The sequence below is a fragment of the Bombus affinis genome, chromosome 13 (assembly GCF_024516045.1).
Source record: "Bombus affinis isolate iyBomAffi1 chromosome 13, iyBomAffi1.2, whole genome shotgun sequence".
NCBI classification, from domain to species: domain Eukaryota; kingdom Metazoa; phylum Arthropoda; class Insecta; order Hymenoptera; family Apidae; genus Bombus; species Bombus affinis.
In genome coordinates this window covers 10,586,626-10,607,317 of record NC_066356.1, presented here as the reverse complement: position 1 = coordinate 10,607,317, position 20,692 = coordinate 10,586,626, and the positions used below count along the sequence as shown (strand labels likewise).

General features: G+C 44.3%; 1 protein-coding gene across 1 annotated transcript; it reads left to right on the top strand.

Annotated features, from left to right (window-relative positions):
• The first annotated feature begins 217 nt into the window (after window positions 1–217).
• On the top strand, window positions 218–14,338 carry LOC126923764 (growth/differentiation factor 8). The gene is made up of 3 exons (XM_050737540.1): window positions 218–872; window positions 11,638–12,253; window positions 12,583–14,338. Exons 1-3 carry the CDS (start codon window positions 500–502, stop codon window positions 12,800–12,802), a joined length of 1,209 nt encoding a protein of 402 aa, XP_050593497.1. The 5' UTR covers window positions 218–499; the 3' UTR covers window positions 12,803–14,338.
• Window positions 14,339–20,692: the final 6,354 nt, after the last annotated feature.

Sequence of the window (20,692 nt, the reverse complement as noted above, 5' to 3'; positions counted from 1 at the left end):
GAGGAAGAGGAGGAAGAGGAGGAGGAGGAGGAGGAGGAGAAGCAGGAGAAGCAGGAGGAGGAGGAAGAGGAGGAGGAAGAAGCAGAGAAGAAGGAGAAAGGGGAGGAGGACGACAACAACGACGACGAGAAGAAGGAGGAAGTGGAGGAGGTGGAGGTGGGGGTGGAGGAGGCGGAGGGGGAGGGGGAGGCGGGGGAGGAAGCGGCGACTGCGGCGGTGGAGGAGGAGGAAGAAGAAGAAGAGGAAGAAGAAGAAAAGGAGGTGGAAGCGGAAGAGGAAGAGGAAGAGGAAGAGGGAAAAGCAGACGAACCGTACGAATTCCTGATCCGCGCGAGATAAAAAAAACGGAACACAGGTGCAAAGGGCGCGATACCTTTGCGGAGAGAGAGGGATCGGTGATAAAATCGGTAAAGCGTAGCGATGAAGTCAAATATCTGATCGCTCGCTTTGCGAGGGAAACCGATCGTAACCGATCCGACTAAGAACGACCTTGAGCAAGATGGTCAGGGGGGCGCTGTTACTACTCTTGCTAGTCCTCTTTGGTGCCTTCGACGTTCCTGGCATCGACAGAGTTCGTATCAAGTATCTAGCGAAGGCTGGTAACACCTGTAACGCTTGTAGGATGCACGAAGAGATCAGAGCCCTCAGCCTCGAAGCTATCAAGGAACAAATTTTGAACAAGCTCGGCTTGAAACAAGCTCCGAACATGACGGGCAGAGCTCTGCCAAGAATTCCGCCGATTTCGAAGTTGATGGATATGTACGGAATGCAGGCCGATCAACCTCAACCTCTCGAGCCCGGTACTTCTCATTACGAGGAGATCGACGAATATGCTGCCAAAACAGAGAGCGTCTTCGCCCTGGCACAACCTCGTAAGTTCCAAATCTTCTTTCGATCCTTTCCGATTCGATTCGACGTTGAAAAAAGATCGTTATGTTACACGAGAAAAGTATCGCTATTCCGCTTGACAAAATTATTTTACAGCGTACAATTGCAACGATCGCGCGTCCTACGTTGCAACTGCCGTATTTTTCCTTGGCGACATTAACCGAATTAACCTTTTCCACGCAACGAGCCATTCGTTTCGTTTTTCCGCGATCCTATACGCCGCAATTTGTTACATTGTAGTTTAAATTGAAATGTACTTCGTTGTAAACGATCGCTCGATTAAACTACAACATAAATGATGTAACTTGCCCGTGACTTTACCCATTAACGGTAGTTGAAGGGATAAAGTGTCACAGTCGCCTAACGAATTACACGATTCGCGTCGCGTATTTTAAATTCAGTCGATAACTTGCTCGGCTAAAGAAATATTTCAGGTTTCTTCGCTCGTTTCGCTTCTGCCGTCAGATGAAACCAGCAGCACCGGCCATCGATTTGAAATTCGATCTTGTCTTTCGGCTTCGAGGGTTGGTCGCTTCTTCTAGCAGTTTCTGAATTAGGTACGATTGCTTTACGCGTCAAACAGTCTCTGGCAGGAAAGTTTAAACACGGCTTAGATACCGCGCTTAATCACGTTTTGCAATTAGTCATTCTGTCGTTTCGTAGAATCGTCTTACAATTTTTTTAGAGCAATAAAAGGATAAGGTATAGCTCGCAGTGACTCGCGAAAGTATTTCAACGTTTGATACGAACACTTTTTGAGATTCAAAAGTTTGAAAATTTTTTAGCGCTGTAACGAGACACGACAGATCGTGATCTTTTTGAATGACGAGAACAGCTTCTCCTCGTCCTAATTATTTCAGTGTATATTCAACGACAAAGTTGCAAGAACGTGCATAAATGTGCATAGAAAAGATGTGTTAAATCCTCGAGGCAAAGATATCTCCACTGTTTTCAACCTACGCTACATAATAATTACGTTAAACCGGTGACCTGTGTTTAGGATTGCTTTATCTCTTACAGATACACGCGTCCCCTCTCTTTTTCTTTCTCGTATCTGGAAGAAATCAGGGGCTTTCTCCTTGAAAAAGCAAAAGTCCGATCGAGAGCCGCGCGAAGCCGATCATTTACGAGAGCGATTTTACATTTAATAGCCGATTTATCTACGATCGTCGGTTGACAGGACTCGCACGAAATACGACACGCTATCTTCCGGCACGTTCTTGGGTGTCCCGTATCTTGTGATTACAGGTGCTTGCGAGAACTTTTTAGAAGCGAGTAATCGTTACATTATCGCGTAATTATAGGGCCATTGCCAGTAGACGATCGAGAGAAACGACCCGTTAGCGATATTTTGTTGGCGGGATCGGCTGCTATTACACGATCAAACTCTCGTCCGAATAATAGTCAAAATAAGCAAGACACGTTTGTTAACTGCATCCTTGGACGTACCGTGACATAACGTACATATTTTTCGAGTATCGATCGGAATACATAGGTGGTTTCTTTCAAACGCGTCCACGATCCTTACCACCTTACCGCGTAACTATTAGTTTGCTCCGTTTGAATTTACACTTAAACATGGTAATAACACGGTTGGTGAAAGGCGTATGGCGAACGGTTATGGATAAATAGCACTATGGGAGATTATAATATCGTGCGTGAAGATTTCGAGAGTGTACATTTAGTCGCGTTTAACGATTCCCTTAGTTTCGTATAACCAGATCGCGGATGTTCGTACAAAATTTTACGTTTTTACAGTCGTAAGTGGAAAAAAAGTGGAGCTTAAATAGAGGTTTGTTTCGTCTACTAAATAATAGAACGTTACGAAATATAGCAAAGGATCGACTTATAGAGTTGCATCATTATGATTCTCGCTGATTTTGCCGATTCGAATCTATTCTTCGATTCCTCGGCTTGGTTACGACTAAAAACGTCTTCGTTTCGAAAGTCACTACGTTATCGGAAAGATTAGCCGCTGAAACGATGTCAATAAGAATACTCAACGAGTGATTGATAGATCTTTTATATCGTGGAAGACAAGTATCCGAAACACGTGGTAAATGTGTTTCGAGGCGTGTGTGACTCGGCTCGTAAAGATGGCTGTGTTCTCCAGGAGCGCAAAAACTAGAAAAGAAGCTAGCGACGAGAAACATGGATAGATGGAACAAGGGAGATGGTATCGTGCCCGGTGCCGATGTCGATGTCGATGCCGATGCCGATGCCGATGCCGATGCCGAACCAGTATCATATTCGTAGAGGGTTATCGCCTTAGGCCACCTATATCGCTCTGTTCGCGAACCGACTGAAATTCGTCGATCGCGCCGGAGGTGGTCGCGCGATCTCCATTATTCGTTTGTGCGAATTTTTTTTCCATTCTCCTCCCGTTCCATCCTTTCTCGGCTCTTCGTACCCATTCTCTCAACTTTTTCCATATTCGTGCGTGCCTCTAACATCGCCCCGGTCCCTTTCTCCCCTCTCGATCTTCTCCCTCTTTTCGCTCACTGTCTCCTCTCTTTCTCTTTTCCCCTTTCGTAGACGCACACGGGCATGCGCATCCACACCCACGTAGAATATCCCTTATCGTTTTTCGCTCTTTTTCCTTCATTTTTTCTTTTCTTTTTCGATGTCGCTTCTCGTCGATGTCGGCATTCTTCTCCTATTCACCTAATTCCTTCTTTTTTTTTTCTCTCCTTGTACGATCGTTGCGACTCGTGATCTTTCCTACGCTTTCATTCTCCGTTTTCGCTTCGTCCCTTCTCCTTTCTTTTCTTCTTCGCCGTTCTTTTTTCTTCCTCGACGAACGGCCCTCTCTTTTCTCGAATTCTTTTCGATCTTTTTCCGTATCTTTGCCTTCTTTCTCGACCTACTACCTACCTATCCCGATCTCCTTTGCTGAAACGAGCGTGGATTTTTTGTTCGCCGACCTCGAGAGATCGATCGATCTTTGTCACTCGATGGTCGGTCGATCGCCTCGCCTGATCGCCTCGCTCGATCGCCTCGCTCGATCGCGCACGATTTCTTACTTTTCATCCCATCCGTAAACGTTTCAAACGGTTCGAATGAAATTGCAGTCAAAGCGTTGCGTTATCGCGACCGATGGTCGATCGGAATTGTATTCACGCGTAAACCACGAAACTAGATCGTGTTTGTTCGCGGTAATAATTACGTTGCGTACTACGGTGAATCGAGGATAACCAGATGAACAGAAATTATTGTACGAAACATAGAAATTTATACGAATTTATACCATAATTAAGATACAAATTTCCAGAGTACTATCTATCTAATTTGCGTTTTTTCCTATATTTCGTAATGACGATAAAATATAATATGAATATAAATTATATAATTAAAATACGAGCTTCGAGCAGATTAGTGTCTATCTAATTTTTTGCTCTTTTTTGTATTTTGCGATAACGATGGAGCGTAAATTTATTCCAACTTATACTTTATAATTTGGAAGATAAGTTTTTACAGGAATTTATATTCAATAGGTAGAATATAAATTTCGATCAGATCGATATCCGATCCAATAATCCAACCAATTTTTCTTTTTCCCTGTATTTTATATTTACGGCATCTCTTAATAAGAGAGAGCGTTATATGGTAACGCGTGTATCATTTGCGTCAAATAACAGACACGTAAACGTAACTAAGTGGTCGTGTAAGATAAATCGCAAGCGGAAATTCGTAGTTGATTCTACAAAGTTGTTGTGTTCGCATTTGCATTCGAAAGCCTTCTATTCTTAGCAGGAATCCGTTAAGCTTCGCTATCACGTTTGCTGACGAAGCTACGAAACTTGCGATTATCATCGCATTTCCACATTTTTGGTGTACTAGTTACCGATATTCGTGCGTCATTGTTTCTCCATCTCGAAAGCTTACGTTTCGTTTCGTTATACTCGCTACAAGTTGCAAATTTTATCGATATAATCGCGACAGTATCCGATCTCGTTACGCAGCTAATGAAATTTCAAAATCTCAAAATTTCGCTTGACACACATCACGCGTCCGCTAAAAGGTGTCCCTCGGTTATTCGAATATTTTCGAGAGTCGTTGTACGAAGAATCGAAGGAAATCGATCGATATCCCATCGATCGGACCCAATATGTATAAATCGGAGAACGTTTAGCGTAGAAGGGGACAAGATGGTCCAGCGATCGATACGATGCACGAAACGTTCAGAGCGCGAATTCCAAGTACACACGAACGACGAACCGGCCTCGATCCGCTACGAAGGTCACGGTCGCTGCACAGCCTAGGTCAGGCCCATCGCTTATTATCGCGTTAAGGCTGTCTCTGGAGGTGACAAGCCGTTGTTAGAACTTTCGTATTTTCGGCTGTGACTTGGAACAACCATCGTCGCAACACTGCTCCCTCTGCTATTACGTACGTTCGTTAATAACCCGACGATATCGGCTTCGCAGTATACTCGTTAGACCGCGGATGTTTATACATTCGAAGACAGGAAAAAGAGCACGATAAGAGCACGTTTTTGTTGATTTTTTAACTTCAATGTCACTGTGTGACTAAAACGAAATATTTCAGTATAAAACTCTGCGATGTTTCGTACAAGTCGTAAGACAAATGGTGTTTCGATATCTTCGATGACGCGCACGTTTTTATTGATTTTCCAACTTTAATAACCATCGGTTCTTAATATAACCATGCGCTTTTGAACTTTGGCTAATGATATTATTTTCGTATGCTGCGAATAATCTACGATAAAGATTCTATGAATATCGTTCGACTAGTAGCAAGGATCTTGATCTTGTCCGCGATACTCAAACGTTTTATAGTCTCAATTTTGATTTAATTTCGATCGAAGAAAGGACTGTTAATCGTTTAAAATTGTAAGTAAGTCAGTAGCTCTTTCTCTTTTTCTTTCCATCAGTTTTCTACTTTATTTCTGATCCACGAATGTAATAGAAGGATCGATCGATCTCTCCTTCGTCGAGTTTCATCGTATTTTCGATATGCTGTTAGGCGCGTTAGTCCTGGTGAAATTAATAAATCTGAAATGGATATATTAAACCGTTGGATAATGACAGTGTAGATAGTAACACTGCGGTCAGCATACTCGCAGACAGGCGCCATTCCATCAGTGATTCTCAATTCGTTACGGTCTCTTTCGTTTGATGACTGAAACGTCTCGAAAAGCGGCCACCAAGTATACGCGAAAACGATTGTTCGACCGGTATCGGTACGATACGATCGGTTTTCTTCGTTTATCCCTTTTCTTCTTTGATTTATCGTTGTATCGATGGCAAAGAAGGCGATATAAAGTGGAGAATCTAGTTAAATACGATGACCGAAACGAAAGTTTACGAAACAATCGACGAATACGCGATCGTCGAACATTTTGCAGATGATTTAATTCGATCGTTCTACCGATAGATCCGTTCACAGTGGTTGATTGATCGGTCGTCAGCTATAGTATCGATCTAGAAAACCAGTTTGTCGTGTTCCTGACTCTCGCGAAGATATTAACAGCACGAATATCGGTGCTATGTTGCAACGCGAATGCATTTAAGAACTATTACAGTTACATAACAATTCGATGGGTATTATCGTCGACTGTACCTACAATATCGTAATATTAGATCAACTGCGATCGTATCGGGTTACCGCGCTACCTTACGCAAATTCTCATTTCATCTTGCAACGGAGCTATATTTTCAAACGTTCCACACACTGTCAGCTTTTTCGCTTTAGCTGTCCTCGATGGCTCGCGGAGATATTCGAACGCTTGGAAAAACCGTTTACGTAGGAGCGCGACGCGGAAGCTTCCCGACAAAATTCGTCGACATATTTTTATTTACGACTCGCAAGGAGAAAGTTAACCGTACGATCCGGTGGATAATTCCGGCGTTTTCCCATTCGCGGCAGTGCGAGAGGAAATTCGTTCGATGAAACGATTCGCGTTATCGCTGATAATTATCCGCGTGTACTCGTTTGCTTTTGCATATACGTTGATCGGAGCACAGTCGGTTGCCAGAAGAAGCGTCTCTTTCTATACGTTTTTATTTGCTTGCCTTCCTATCTTTCTCCCCTTCTTCTTCGCTCTTCTAACGTGTTTTAAAAGGGACACGTTGGGTCTCGAATGCACGCGATACACGGTGAAGCAGGTTCGTAGCTGAAGGCCCTTTCTCGCGAGAAACAGACAGAGAGAGAGAGGGAGAGGGAGAGAGAGAGAGAAAGAGAGAGAGAGAGAAGGCAAAAGAACGGGAATAAGGGTGAAAGAAAGAATAACGAAGGGTGAATTGGGGGGCGGTGGGGGGAAGAAAGGGAGAAAGAGGGTGGAACGCGTGACCCAAATGTGAATTTTATCGAGTTACGCCGTGTTATAGTGTCGAAGTGCAGTTGCAATTGCAGGGCGGTTTCGTCACGCGATGCAAATTACTCGAGGGCGGCAGTTTTTACGTCCGGTTTCGCGGCGAACGAGAACCCCTCCGGATCTCCGTTCCCTTTTGACGACTCGAACTTTCCACGCGGAAAGCACTCCTTCTTTGAACGAGTACCGGAAACACGATAACTGCTTCTAGATACACCGCCTTTCACAGGTATTTCTCTGTACGCGATAAACGAGACTTATCATTCGATCGTGCGTCCGATTCGCGATCAATTTCAGATTCTGACATGTACGTGTTTTGGTAGATCGCACGACAAGTAATTTTAATTTGAGTCGCGTGAACGAACGTTCTCGGAATCGTGTAATATCCCCTACTACTGTCGCTTTCTACGAATTTTTATGGGTGACGAATCGAGGGGATGAAACAACTACTAGGGACAAAGACACGGCAACGAAATGGAACGAAATGGAACGAAATGGAACGAAACCAATTGAAATGGATGCATTACCACGTTAATTTTGGGGTTCAACGACCTGTCGCGCGTAGGTGTGTCGATACATCTCTGGACTCTCGTCAAGTTTTACCCTGTTTGCGAAGTTGCAAGTTTCATATTCACAATGCTGCTCCTCTGTGATGGATGCAAAATGCGATGTAAAATCTTCCGTAATCTTCGATTCTTTGCGATTGCTCGCCATCGCGACGAAATATGAAAGCACAACGAAATATGCATCGTACGAGGCAACGGTGCAACCGACGTTGAAAACAGGATTTCGGTGGCATGGCTTTGACAGACACACGCTAGAAACGAAATACTCGTAAACGGTATAGGGACTTGTAAAAGCTAGCTGAACGAATTCGTTAGCGAAAAGGAACAGTTTTTCAAGAAATAAGTTGAAAGTCTGATTCTGGTTTAAACGTTTCTCAAGTTTCGCTAGAAATTCGTGAAACGATCCGATACGAGTCGATCAAAGTATACGGATACTTATAAACGGTGGCGCACTGTACGAGCATTGGGTCGGGTCAGATCGAATTGGAGCGATTTCGCCTGTAAATTTTGAGCATTTGGTTGACGCATGTTTAATCTTATCGTGTCGTGTGCCGTTGGTAGACGATTTGTCGCGTGATATTTTTAAACGTCGCCGCCCTTAAAGCGACAGCTGCTACGACGAAGAGTGAAAGAACTGGACGATAGCGGCGAAAAGTGCACCGAGGATGAGAATGCGGGACGAGGGAACGTGAAACCGTCTCTCGTATCAATTATTTCTTCATTTATTTATAGGCAGGGCCACGACACCGTGGTATCACCGTTGTTGTTTTCCATCATTTCCACTCGTACAAACTTCGTTCTCCTTTTCATTTTCCCTTTCGTTGATTCGACGATCACGGTCTCGGCAACCGTGTCTCTTTATTTCTAACACTTTGCTCGCTATATTTCGACATTTTCAATACGTCCGCTTGTCTTTGACGCAAATTTCGACGAAACCTCCACTCGACGCGTTATCGCTTGACTTTCGTCTCGTACGTCACACGCAATCGCCAAGGTGTACCGTTGGACGGTGCGTTACGCGTGTAACGTAAGAAACGTTAACGTTTTCGTTCGAGGAAACGTCTCCGCTCTTCCATAGCTTTCTCTCGATATCGCGAATATGTAGGAACGCATCGTGCATGAATCGAAAACACGATACCGAACAGCGTAAGAACCTTAACTAGAAAACGATTCTATAGTGCGGTCTTGCAATGCGACTGACCTCTGTTCGCTAAAACTATATTTATCTCAAGCGCCGAAGCACGGTGTGTACTTAATGTTTTAGCTTTATTGTTTCTCTGTTCTACGCTACGACCGGTTTTTTCTCTTTTCTTTTCCGCCGCATCCAGCCTCTTTCTTCCTCTGTCGCGCTCACTCTACGCATTTATTTGTGTCTGCCTGCTCTCGCCACCAAATATAAAATCCACGTACTGCGTTCCGTCGACACGTGTTTCTAATTGGCCAATTCCTTTCCGATCGCGCGACAGAGGAGCATTTTCGAAAGGAACCGCGTTCGTATCGGCCGTGGACAGGATCGTCCTATCGATTCGTCAAACGACGCCCATTAAACCTCATTAAACGACGTACTCGGTCGATTTTCGAGCGCGACGCGCTACGCGATTAACGTGACTTTCGGTTTGCCCTTTTTCGAATTCGAACTCGGTGGTTTCCCACCCTTACCACGTTAGACGTGCTTTTAGAAGACTTCGTGCCAGACGGGCGGTAGCCGCGTCTGGACGAAAATAAAATTGCCATCTTTCTGTCTCGCCGCTCTTTCCATCCACGCCTTTCGGCGGGAGCATGACTCATTCCTGCGTCTGACCTGCAAACACAAAGAAGGGCAACTCCTAAATTAACGGAAAAGAAAAAAAAGTAGCTGACGAGCAAGTTAAAATCTTTTGAACGAAAACGGCTCGAGCGTTGAAGCCTACATCGAGCCATTGTTGCTACGCTTGTCACATACGGTGGCTCGCAAAAGCTTGCAGATACCTTTTACGAATCACCATATTATGCGTATCCTATGAAACATTTTCAAATAATCTGGCTGTTATACGAAACGTTTTACGCTTGGTCTTACGATTTCAAACGTACGAACGTTTCTACGTTTCCTAGGATTTTTGATAATTTTGTTTGGGAACGACGTTTGCCTGTGACAGGTGGCTAGAGTGGCAGAGACCAAAAGGCGGAGGAGGAGATGAACGCGAGGGAAGAACGACGTTCCGTCAGTCAGCCCGCAATTAACTGGCGTATAAATCGATTTAAAGAGGGATTCGGTACGCGGAATGCTCCGACTGCTAATTGCTCGTTTCCATGACGATGCGTCTGGCGTGGGAAAGAGAAAGCACGAATTCGCAAGCAGCGAAAGGAAGGGGGCATTCTGATAAATAATTATCTCCCAATGCCGCCGAAAATCAAACGTATACAACGCGGAATATGACAGTGACAACGATAACGATATCGAATTCAGGCGAACCATCGCGAACCGACTCTTCGATCCTCTACTCCCGTCTAGTTGAGAATTAATCAAATTCACCAACATATTTGACAAACCTGCGACTCGATTTTCTCATAGGACGAAGCCCCCGAAGGCGATTCTCTCGTTCTCGATATATTTGCGGTTCTTGGCGTTTCGATCGTGTTTTTGCTAGCACGTTGCGCTTTGTTCCGACGTTTCGTGAACATTCCACTTTGCTTCTTCAGGGCAGACTCTTCGGAAGACAGGAGCAGAAATAGTTTCAGGTCTGCCCTGAAGAAGCGAAGCGTGATGTTCACGAAACAAAGTGCAACGTACTATAAAATAAGAAGAGGAGGAAAAATGAAGAGAAAGGTTGTTAAAAAAGCTAAAATCTGGTATTCTTGTTTGCCGCTACAGAATCTTGCTCGATTCGCTTGTGTCGTAAGTGTATCGCGTACACGTATGTATAACGGCGATTCTATCTTCGCGTTGGGTTCTGTCACGTTGAACGCAGGTTGACGTTACTTTGTACACGTTGTGCACAAGCGAGTCCAATTCTAGAAGCGATAGTCGCGAGAAAACCTCTTAACGAACAAAAGAAGAAAAGAGCGGTAACACGTGGTAAGATGGTCGGTGTCTGAGAAAGGCGGTATCATTGAACATAGAGAAACGTGTTGGGATTCGCTCGAATACCGGGACGAGTTTGTTTAGATGGCGGGACAAACTCGCGACGGTATCGATACGGAAAGGAAGAAATTGGCGATTGATCGAGCGAGGAAAAACGTGGTCGCGTAACGGTACGATTTGAGGTGGCTTTACCCTTGATGGAAGCGGTCTCTCACCGAGACACATACAGGTACACACGCATCGAACGATGGCCTGAATAGAATCGAGACTAACGTGCCTCGCTACGCGTCTGTATAAGCTCGCTTCGCCTTTTTTCCTTCTCCCTTGCTTCTGTTCTTCGACGATCGACTCGCGCCGAACGTCGATCGCCGTGATGCAGGTCGCCTGAAACGCTAGCTCGAACGCTAGTCGTTGCCATCGACGTAAATATCGGACACAAGCACGCGAGCAAACCAAAGTCCTCGTACTCGTCGAATAGCAAGAAACCGCGCGGCTACATCACCGGTTGTTCTTGATTTATCGCCAATCGCGGAGCCTAGGAACTAGCAACGTAGCAGTAACCATCGTGCACGACTATCGTAGCACGCGGATTATATCGACCATTGATTCTTCGGATCTTGCCAGATTTTTCTTCGTTACTTTCTTCCGTTCTATTTTTTCTTCGCTCTCTTTCGTTTCCCCTTCCGTGGCTCTCTGTGTAACTTTGTGCTCACGGCACATACTTTGTATTCTTTCGATCGTACGTTTCTTGTTAGTTTAACCGCCCTGCTGCTATTTTTCGGTTTCAGATCAGAGGCTACGGCACTCGAAAGGCAGCTTCGACGTTCTCTATTTCAAATTCTCCGACAAGGTAATCCAGCATCGCGTGACGAGGGCGGAATTATCCCTGTGGATATGGGGAAGCAACCAAGAGTCCTCGGAACTGGACGAGCCCAGAGATTTGGAAAGCACGGAAAGTCACGAAGACGGTCCAGTGACGATCACGTTGCAAAGGATCCTTCGTGGCACGACGGAGACCGGTGGGCCATCGTTGGGTCCACCTTTGACCACGAAACACCCTCGGCCGGTCGGTTGCAGAGGCAACTGGGTAACGATCGAGTTAAGAAGAATGGTCGCCGAATGGTTCAAACATCCACGGGATAATCTGGGAGTAGCGCTCAAGATCTCCAGTCCCGGAGCTAATCATCGCAGAAACGCGAAGTTGGTGGAGACTAATCCCGGAGCTGAATACGCGCCGTACCTCGAAGTACAGACGCAAGAACTCGACTCGAGAAGAGGGGCGAGGATCAAGAGAAACGTGGGACTTAATTGCGACGAAGCTAGCCAGGAGACCAGATGTTGTCGATACAAGCTCACCGTCGACTTTGAGAAGTTTGGGTGGGATTGGATAATCGCTCCCAAGAAGTAAGTACCTGTGCCGCGACATATCGAAAGCGAAGCGACCGTCTCTTTTTATTCTCGGAACGGTGGCTTTCGAACGAACAGAGTCAAAATTCAAGATCGTGTACGTGATATTCGTCGAGTAGCGACCGTTAGGCGTATCGTTACATCCGCGTACATCCACGGAAATTCATATTTTTACGATTATAATTTGAAAAATGGGAAATTTCTTGCGTACGGAACGCGTGTCGATGACGATACGTTGTCGTGAAATTATCGCGCGATCACGGCCGATGTGGTTATCGTCGAGCTTCTTTTATCGATGCGATTACGATTTTGATTTTGTGCCTTAGGTACGATGCCAATTACTGCTCGGGCGACTGTCCGATGGCCTTCCTGCCAGCATATCCAAACACCCACATCGTCAGCCTGGCGGAACCGCCTAACAACTCTGGTCCATGTTGCGCCCCGAGGAAACTCTCCGAGATCACGATGCTGTACTTCGATAACGAGTATCAAATCGTGTTCTCGCGATTACCAGGCATGGTCGTCGAGAAATGTGGATGCTCATAGCTCGAGAATTATAGCTCGAGAAGAGCAACGACGGCGAGGAATATGCGAAGGCTCGTTTAATTCTTTCAGAGTCTGCTATTAAAGATTATCGATAATTATTCTGTTTCTTCCCACCATTTCCATTTCTCCTCTTTTCTTTTCTTCTTTTCCTTTCCTTTCGTCTTCTTATTTTTAAGCTTTATCACGTTACTCCTTTTGTCCGTTCCTCTTTCATTTCCCATGAAAATTCCTTCGATTTCCATCGATAGTCGGTGACCGTTGTCATCGTAGTCGTCGTCGTCGTTCCGTCTTCGACGAATTCTCATTCGATAGACTGAAAGTGCCTTGTTCGGGGTGGTTTAAGTACCGCAGATCCCTCCTTAAGGAACACGAGAAACGAGATTGCTCGTATAAACTTAACGAATGCAAGCAGGACAGCGATCGGAAGAGATCGACCAATGTCCTTCTTTTTTAAACTAGTAATAACGGGCACCTTGATAGTCGTTTATGATTCATGACAAGGCGTATAGTTCCTAGAGTCACGGTATTATTATTAAGGTGTCGATGCGTTTACACCTGATCTAAGAGAACGACCGCGAAAGAATTATTTTTTATACGGGAGCTTATCGCATTTTTAATCTCTCCTCGGTAACTGGTTTTTAATGGTCCGTCTTTATCGAGCTAGGAACTTTTACGAGTCAATGTAAAACGAAAACAATCATCTTATCGCAATGTTTCCTTGCGCGTCGTTGCCTTTCTAAAAAAAAAAAAAGGAAAAAGAAAGAAAAAAAGAAAGAAAAGGAAGAAAAGCAAAGATGCGAAGATGAAACTATTCGTTTCCGGTAGTCGTCGTTGATCGGTGAAAACGTGTTGGCTGACAGATCTCTGTGTACAGTGAATCTTTTTTTTTCCTATGTATCTATCTTCTTTCTTCTCTATTCCGTTTCTTTCTCTCTCTCTCTCTCTCTTTTTCCAGAGAAATACACACACGCGTACGAGCTGGCGCGCGCACGTACACACAGCATCTTCTTTTCAAATATACGTACATAAACGGAAAATTTTCTCGCTCTCTTCTCCTCTTACTTCCTTTATTTTTGTCTGGTTTCTCTGTTTTGGTGAGCCATGTGAATGCGTGCATAGGAAAGTGTGTAGGAGTCGTGGTGTAAATATGTCGTACCTAGGTCGTACTTTGTCGCTTTTCTTCGAATTTCCTTGAATTTCTCACTCCCACCATCGCCATGTCCCTCTTCCCCCTTCACCCCGGGAATCTACGATAAAAACATTGCTTACGTACGTAGGCTTACGAATGCATGTTCTTTTTCTAAAGTGATTATACGGTCCGTTTTTGGTATATGTATAAGTACGAACTGTAACACCTGACTGATCATATTCGGAATCAACAAGTACCGTTTTTATTCGATCGCGAGCCACTGTCGGACTTAACTCTTAGAAGCTATCGTTCTCAAGAATATCGCGTTAATTGTATGGGTGAATTTGTATTATTGTTACATCGAACATAAGATGAAAAATAAATAAACTTATGGTTTGCCACTGTAACACGGCGGTCATATCATTGCGATAATATCAAAACAAAAGTCACGAGAAATTTCATCCACAATAGCCTTCGAGGGTTAACGCGACAGAGAACGTTCGTTCGCGCTATACCTAGACTGTCGATAAATCGCGTCAATGACAATTATAATTTACGTAGGTATATTTGTATATGTGTATATCGTGGCTAACTTGCAGCCTTCGACTTCGACGAAAGTGACGCACGTTTTTAGGAAGATGAGATTCAAAGACGTTCGCAGCGGCTACGTTTTTTCATCATTTGATAAATTATGGTAGTAGTATCGTTGCGATATTCTAGTTGCTTGGCTGCCAAGTACGCCGACCGAGTGAACGTCCCAGTATACATAAGACGTTTTAAGCTCGTTTCTAAGTACGTTATCCTCAGATTCTTAGAACTTTCCGTAATCTTCGTGATCTACGACAAAGATAAAAAACGAAGATAGAAACGGCACGTTCTATCGTTTTCTTTTTCTTCCTTCTCGAGCGCAATCAAGTAGTTTTAGGAATGTTTTCTCTTTTTACAAATGTTACGGCCTTCTCGAAATTACTCGTTTTACTTTCTTAACTGTATGATATCGTCACGGTCTATTAACGTTTGAAATTCTGCGCAAGTATGTGTGAAAAAATAGAAAAAGGATCTCTATAGTTCCTCTCTTATTAATTAAAGGACCCATTATCCCAAGCGTGTAACACCTTTCGCTGAAAACTTTGACAACTTGCAACTTTCTTTCACTTATTCTCCGAAATAGCTTGCCGCTACCTTCCTTCGTTGTTTTTCTTTTCCCTTCTTTCTTTTTCCTTGTCCGGTCTATTTCCCTTTGTTTCCCCTGCTTCCTCGCTCCACCCTCCTATCCCTTTACGCTCGTTGTCTGCGAACCCCGTTCCTTTTTTCGCCTGATTTTCATTTTTCGTTTGTTTGTCAATGTGTACCTAGAATTAAAAATTAATGGAATTGTGTACTCTCAGTATCCAAACAAGGGCTGCGAATACTGCATACTTATATATATATACATATATATATAATGTGTACTTCCTAGGTAGAGAGTATTCATAGAATATTTATTCGCTGAAATAAATGGTTTTTCGATGAAAGAGGTGTATCGATTTACTCTTCTTTTGAAACATTCTTTCCGTTCTCTTCTCTTTCTTTTTCTTCTTTTTTTCTTCGTAAATCGTTCGGAAAACAATGTTTAGAATTCGAGAAAGCGTAAGACAGTTCAATTGTTTTTCGTTGTTTATAACGACGATTTACGCTTTATTAAACGCTTTCGTTTCTTTTCCTCCAATCAATTGCAAGATTCATGGTTAACCACGATAAACTTTCGGGCCACAAGATGATTATTATTTCGTACTTACTTTTATTTCATTTACGCTTAATACACGAAGCTTTTACGGATTCTTTGACAACGGAAAAATTACTGCTTCGATCGAAACCGTAAATACACGCGTGTCACGCGTGCTTTACGAACAGCAGACGTATTCGTCTAAGCGAAGCGTATAATTCCAAAATTGTACGGTTCAACGTACGCATACATGTGCAAGACGAATAATTTGTTTGTGTCCGCTATCTTTTTTTTTTTCTTTTCCTTCTTGTTCCTCCTCTTTTTTTCGAAGCAAATAAATATTCGTTGATATCAATATTTTTAATTTTTATCTCAGGTCAAAGTTAAACGAGCGAGAAGTATCTTTTGTCCGCGTGATTTTTCTTCGGTCGAACAATTTCATTGAAACAAGCCTTTTTTATTCTCACGTAGCCTATACCACACTACATATACATCGGATGTACGATTATGTAACTGCTAACGATCATAAGTTACACATCTAACGTATCGATTAGCAGAATCACTCGTTACAGCTAGCAATCGCGTTCGATAGGAATCGCCTCTACGCTACCGCTCGAATATATCCGGACATCATTTCTTATTCGAGATGATGTGTCTTAATAACGAAATTACGGACGATTTTATTCTTCGTAATCGTTACAGCCAACGTACGATAGAATATTACGACGCGATTAAATCGATTTCTGTATCGTATTCTGTAGCGTATTCCACGCGTATTGCAACATTTGCGCGCCTTCAAATTTCCCGTAAATACATAAAAGTCTGTCGCCCACTGATCGTGATCGATCAACGAACAAAGTTGCTTGAAATTCTTGGAATTGAAGAGGTAATCGGCGTGCAGCGTATGGGCGTGCCGAGTTTGATAAATACATATGTATGTATTTCGATGCGGCCAAGTAACCGCGCGAACGTGGAGGACAAAGTGAGAAACGCATGTGGAGATCTCGTTCGCATCGAATACAATGTTGGATGCATGAGTGGACAAGTGAACTAGTGGACTTTACGACAGTCAACTGTTTCGCCAGACGTGCCAATTCTCGTTTTATTGTTTTTCTTCGACGGCGCCTCAAGCACTCGTCCTTGCCGACGGTCGGGTTAGTGCTCCCCGTTCGCTGAAAACGAAACACGAAAATTCACGCATTCGTTATGCCGGAATATCGAACGCGTTAAAATATCGCTCGCACGTTTAGCTCGCGCAGAACTTGCTCATCTTATCGGCTACTTTTACAAAACTTGCGTCTTCCATCTCGATTTCAATTACAAGTATTCGCACGCTTGTAGAAACTTTTTAGGAATGCGTCGTGCGCGATCATCGCGATCATATCGATAAAGTTTCAGACAAATCAGCGAGCGTACCTTGTAATCTATCTGCAAGATATTTCGTACAAATATATATATTTCACAGAGACGAGAAAAATACTCAAACAACCGATCGTTCGTTAGATCGACGAGCTTCGATATTCGATGGGACCGGGCCACCGTCTTTCGCGTTTCTCGTATCTTTAAAATGGCTATCGAAAAATGGCACTGTAATTTCTCCTTCATGTACATTTTCAAATTGGCGTGAAATTTGAGCGATGTAATTAGGACGACAGTGCCTCGTAACGGTGTTAGCGAAACTCGCAAATGTCGGTGGTTTTCACTCGTCGCGTTGCAATTGTCTCGTTTAACGATAAAGCGATATTAAAATCAGAAGATCAACGGAACCGTGTTTTTCTCGTTTGATTTCACTGAAAGCGCGGCCTTTGACGTGATTATCATTATCACCGAGTGCCAGGGGTGGTTGTCCAGCTAACGTTTTACGATTCGTTTAACGAAGCGAATTAGAACGACCGAGCATAACCATTACTTGGATTTGCATTTTACGAGTGAGTGGTCAGAGGTGAACGATGGCTCGGAGAATCGAAGAATAGGAGTATAATCTAGCGTGTACGTAATTGTTTCTACCACGCTTAATTCTTTATCGTTTTCACTGGCCATTCTCTTCCCTTCGTCTCTTTTCTCTTTTGCTTTGATATTCGACTCGTAAGAGGAAACGAAGAGCAAAGTTTTAGCGTGTTCGTTCCGTCCATCACGCGATCCTAAGGTTGTTTCGCAGAAGAATGCCGAACAAACTTACCTACGCGTGTATCGTTGTTACCAATGACGAAAATCAAGTTCTCCGGCTGCATTCTAAGGCTATGGCAACTGATCGAACGGTAGGATGAAATAATTTTCGAAGAATTTCTCCATATGTGGAATTATAACAAATACGATAAATAAATTGCTCCGCGTCTCGCTCGTTTCTTGAGAATGGAACGTCGATCGTGTACTCGTGCAACGAAATTAAGAAACGAGCAAAAGAAAATTCGGTTGATGGGTTTGGTGTCCGAGAGACTCGGCTAATGGTCATTTTTAACGTAAACTGAAATTCTACTCGCAACGTGCCCACTTTTCCGTACTTTTCAATTTACGGGGCCGGTCGATGTGGCTTCTGAACAGCTCGTACGTACGTATCTTCGTGCGAAGCTAGCCTAAGGTAGCAGCAAGCGAGTTTAGGTTGCTGTACGTGTTTGAAAGTTTGAACAGTTAGGAGAAACTGTCGAAGAAAATGGTATACGTATGACGTTCACCGTATAGCACTCGAGAGATCCTGGTAGGAGAGGCCTGGGGCTCGTCTGTTATTCGAGGGTTAGGTCTCGGATGAACAGCTCGGTGTACTCTACGGTGTTCTCTGGCAAGGGTATATCAACCTGGAGACATTCTGCGAAGGGTCGAAACGTTAAAGGAACGGGCGCAGCGGAAGGAGGGTTCCGGACCGCCGAGAGGGATGCAACTTCCCTCTCTTTCTCTCAGCTTCGTCCAGATATAGCGTGAATGCCGAGCAGTCGGAGACTCTTTGTCATCTCTTTTGCACATACGTTCAGTTTGAAATAGGAATTATGCGAGGAATTGGAGACACGCGAGACACGCGACCAGAACACGCGGGGAGACGAAATATTCCTAGTACAGCGTTTCACTACGCCAGATTCGCCAACGTAAGTAGAGGCTAACGAGAGTAACTTAGGCCAGCTTCTCGAGCTTCTCGAGATACGTTTGCTCGCACTGCTTTAGCAAATATTCCGTACGGATCTTTGCGATTTCATCGAGACAGTTTGATAGCGTTTGGGATTTGCTCGCGGCAGACCAAACCACATCCACGTTAGAGCGAAAACTACGCGTTCGCAGTAAGGTGCGGCGTATATTTCTAGCGCTGTGCGCTTCCCTAACGCCAAAGTGGTCGCTTACTTTGGACTCGAAGCCTCTCTGTCACTTCGAAATTGTAGTTTACTTCGTTTAGAGTATCTTTTCGGTCGTCTTTCGTTTAGACGATCGGAGCTCGCGTTCGGACAAACAAACTCATTCTTATTGGCGGAGTCAGTCGGCAATCGCAAGGACTCGATCGAATCGGAACTCACGCGGTCAGACGTTCGTGGAAGAAAGCTGGAACCGAGGATCCTGCCGGTAGAAGAGGAAGCGGATTGACACTTTGCTCGATCGAGATAGAGCGTGAGACTCGGAGCGTCGTTGCGAAAAGACAATAGGAGTATTCTCCAACTTTACCAGCATACTCGACAAATTGTCATATATCGGTGCAAGCTACTGACGTTCCCTTTCGACGCAAGTTCTTCAACAGCCCTTTAATCTCGATATACGTACACGAACCGGGCGGGATGGCAGGGGGCAAAGAGGCAGAGAAAGAGAAAAAAGGAAAGAAAGAGGGAGAAGGTGCGATAGCTGGCTACTTTATACTCAGAGGCTAGCTACCTGCCTGAAAGGGGAGGTATTACGGGGTTACTAAAGTGTTGTATGGCCTCCCCAAGCCCCATAAGGATAGCCCTCAGGCACGCACCCCTGTTATCGTATGCGTATGCAGTTTTTTCGCTGGTGCGTGCGCGGCTCTCGCAGCCCTTATATGTGCAGTGAAGGTGAAGGGGGCATCGGGTAACACGGGCAGGCAGCCACCCAAACGACCGAAACCCGAATGCTCACCCAGGATCATCCTGGCATTTCCTCTTTCTATGCACTCTCTTCGTCTTCCTCGTACTCTTCCTTCTTCTTCTTCGTCTTCTGAATTTTCCCCTGAAACCACTAGCACTGGTATACATCGCGGCACATCCTGCTGTACATATTTACTCGTTGGATATGGCGAGGTCGTAAAGTAAAACGTTAACCCATTAACACGTTGACTGCCACGCGAATTTCATATATTTTCCCCTGGAAACCTGGCAACAGATCGAAACCTACAGCTACGCGGTAACGTTTAAGTTTCACAGAATATTATATCGTCTTGGGGCATTTTTTTCTCTGTTAATATCGTCCAAGTCGATCTACATCGTTGGAAACTTGCTTTAACCGTTCCAAGGAATCGAGTAGATCTGTAGCAACGAACGCGTCAAACCCGCCGATTTCTATCGACGACGCGCGACGGAGAGTAAAGTACGAAGATTTTAGAGAAGAAATACGACGGGTACGATCTCGTTGATTCTCTGATTTTCATGTTGTTCGGCGATAGAGAGAGCGTGCCCTCATATGAGGACACGAGTTTGCGAGTCGAGTACAGCTACAGCCAAAGCGAGTATACGTCTTACGACGACAAAGTTTCTATAACTTTGACTTGCCTACGTCTTTATTCTTTTTTCAATTGTTGATCCATATTCCTACACACGCCTTACACCTTCTCGAATAATTCTCAATTTATTCGACGTACGCGTAAGAGTAGCGGAATAAAGTTGTACGAGGTGTACGCTCAATTTTGACTCTCGCTGTATGCACGGTAGCGTATAGCCGAGCGCATTCGTAGTACCAGTCGGTCGTCGTATCGTTCTTTGACGAATGCTCCAGATTCACGAACGAATCGACGTAGCTCGGAACGATGGCGAGATTTTTGAAGGAAAGTCAGTCGATTAATGTACGTTGTGTCGATTCGAGATAACGTAGGTTTCGCGATACAATACGCCGGCGATTCGAGGGTCAG

What these genes read in the sequence shown, in the direction of transcription:
- LOC126923764 (XM_050737540.1), top strand. Translation starts at nt 500, where the DNA reads ATGGTCAGGGGGGCGCTGTTACTACTCTTGCTAGTCCTCTTTGGTGCC. An exon ending in CTTCGCCCTGGCACAACCTC is followed by an intron (nt 873 to 11,637) that starts GTAAGTTCCAAA and finishes TTTCGGTTTCAG; the next exon opens with ATCAGAGGCTACGGCACTCG. An exon ending in TGGATAATCGCTCCCAAGAA is followed by an intron (nt 12,254 to 12,582) that starts GTAAGTACCTGT and finishes TTTGTGCCTTAG; the next exon opens with GTACGATGCCAATTACTGCT.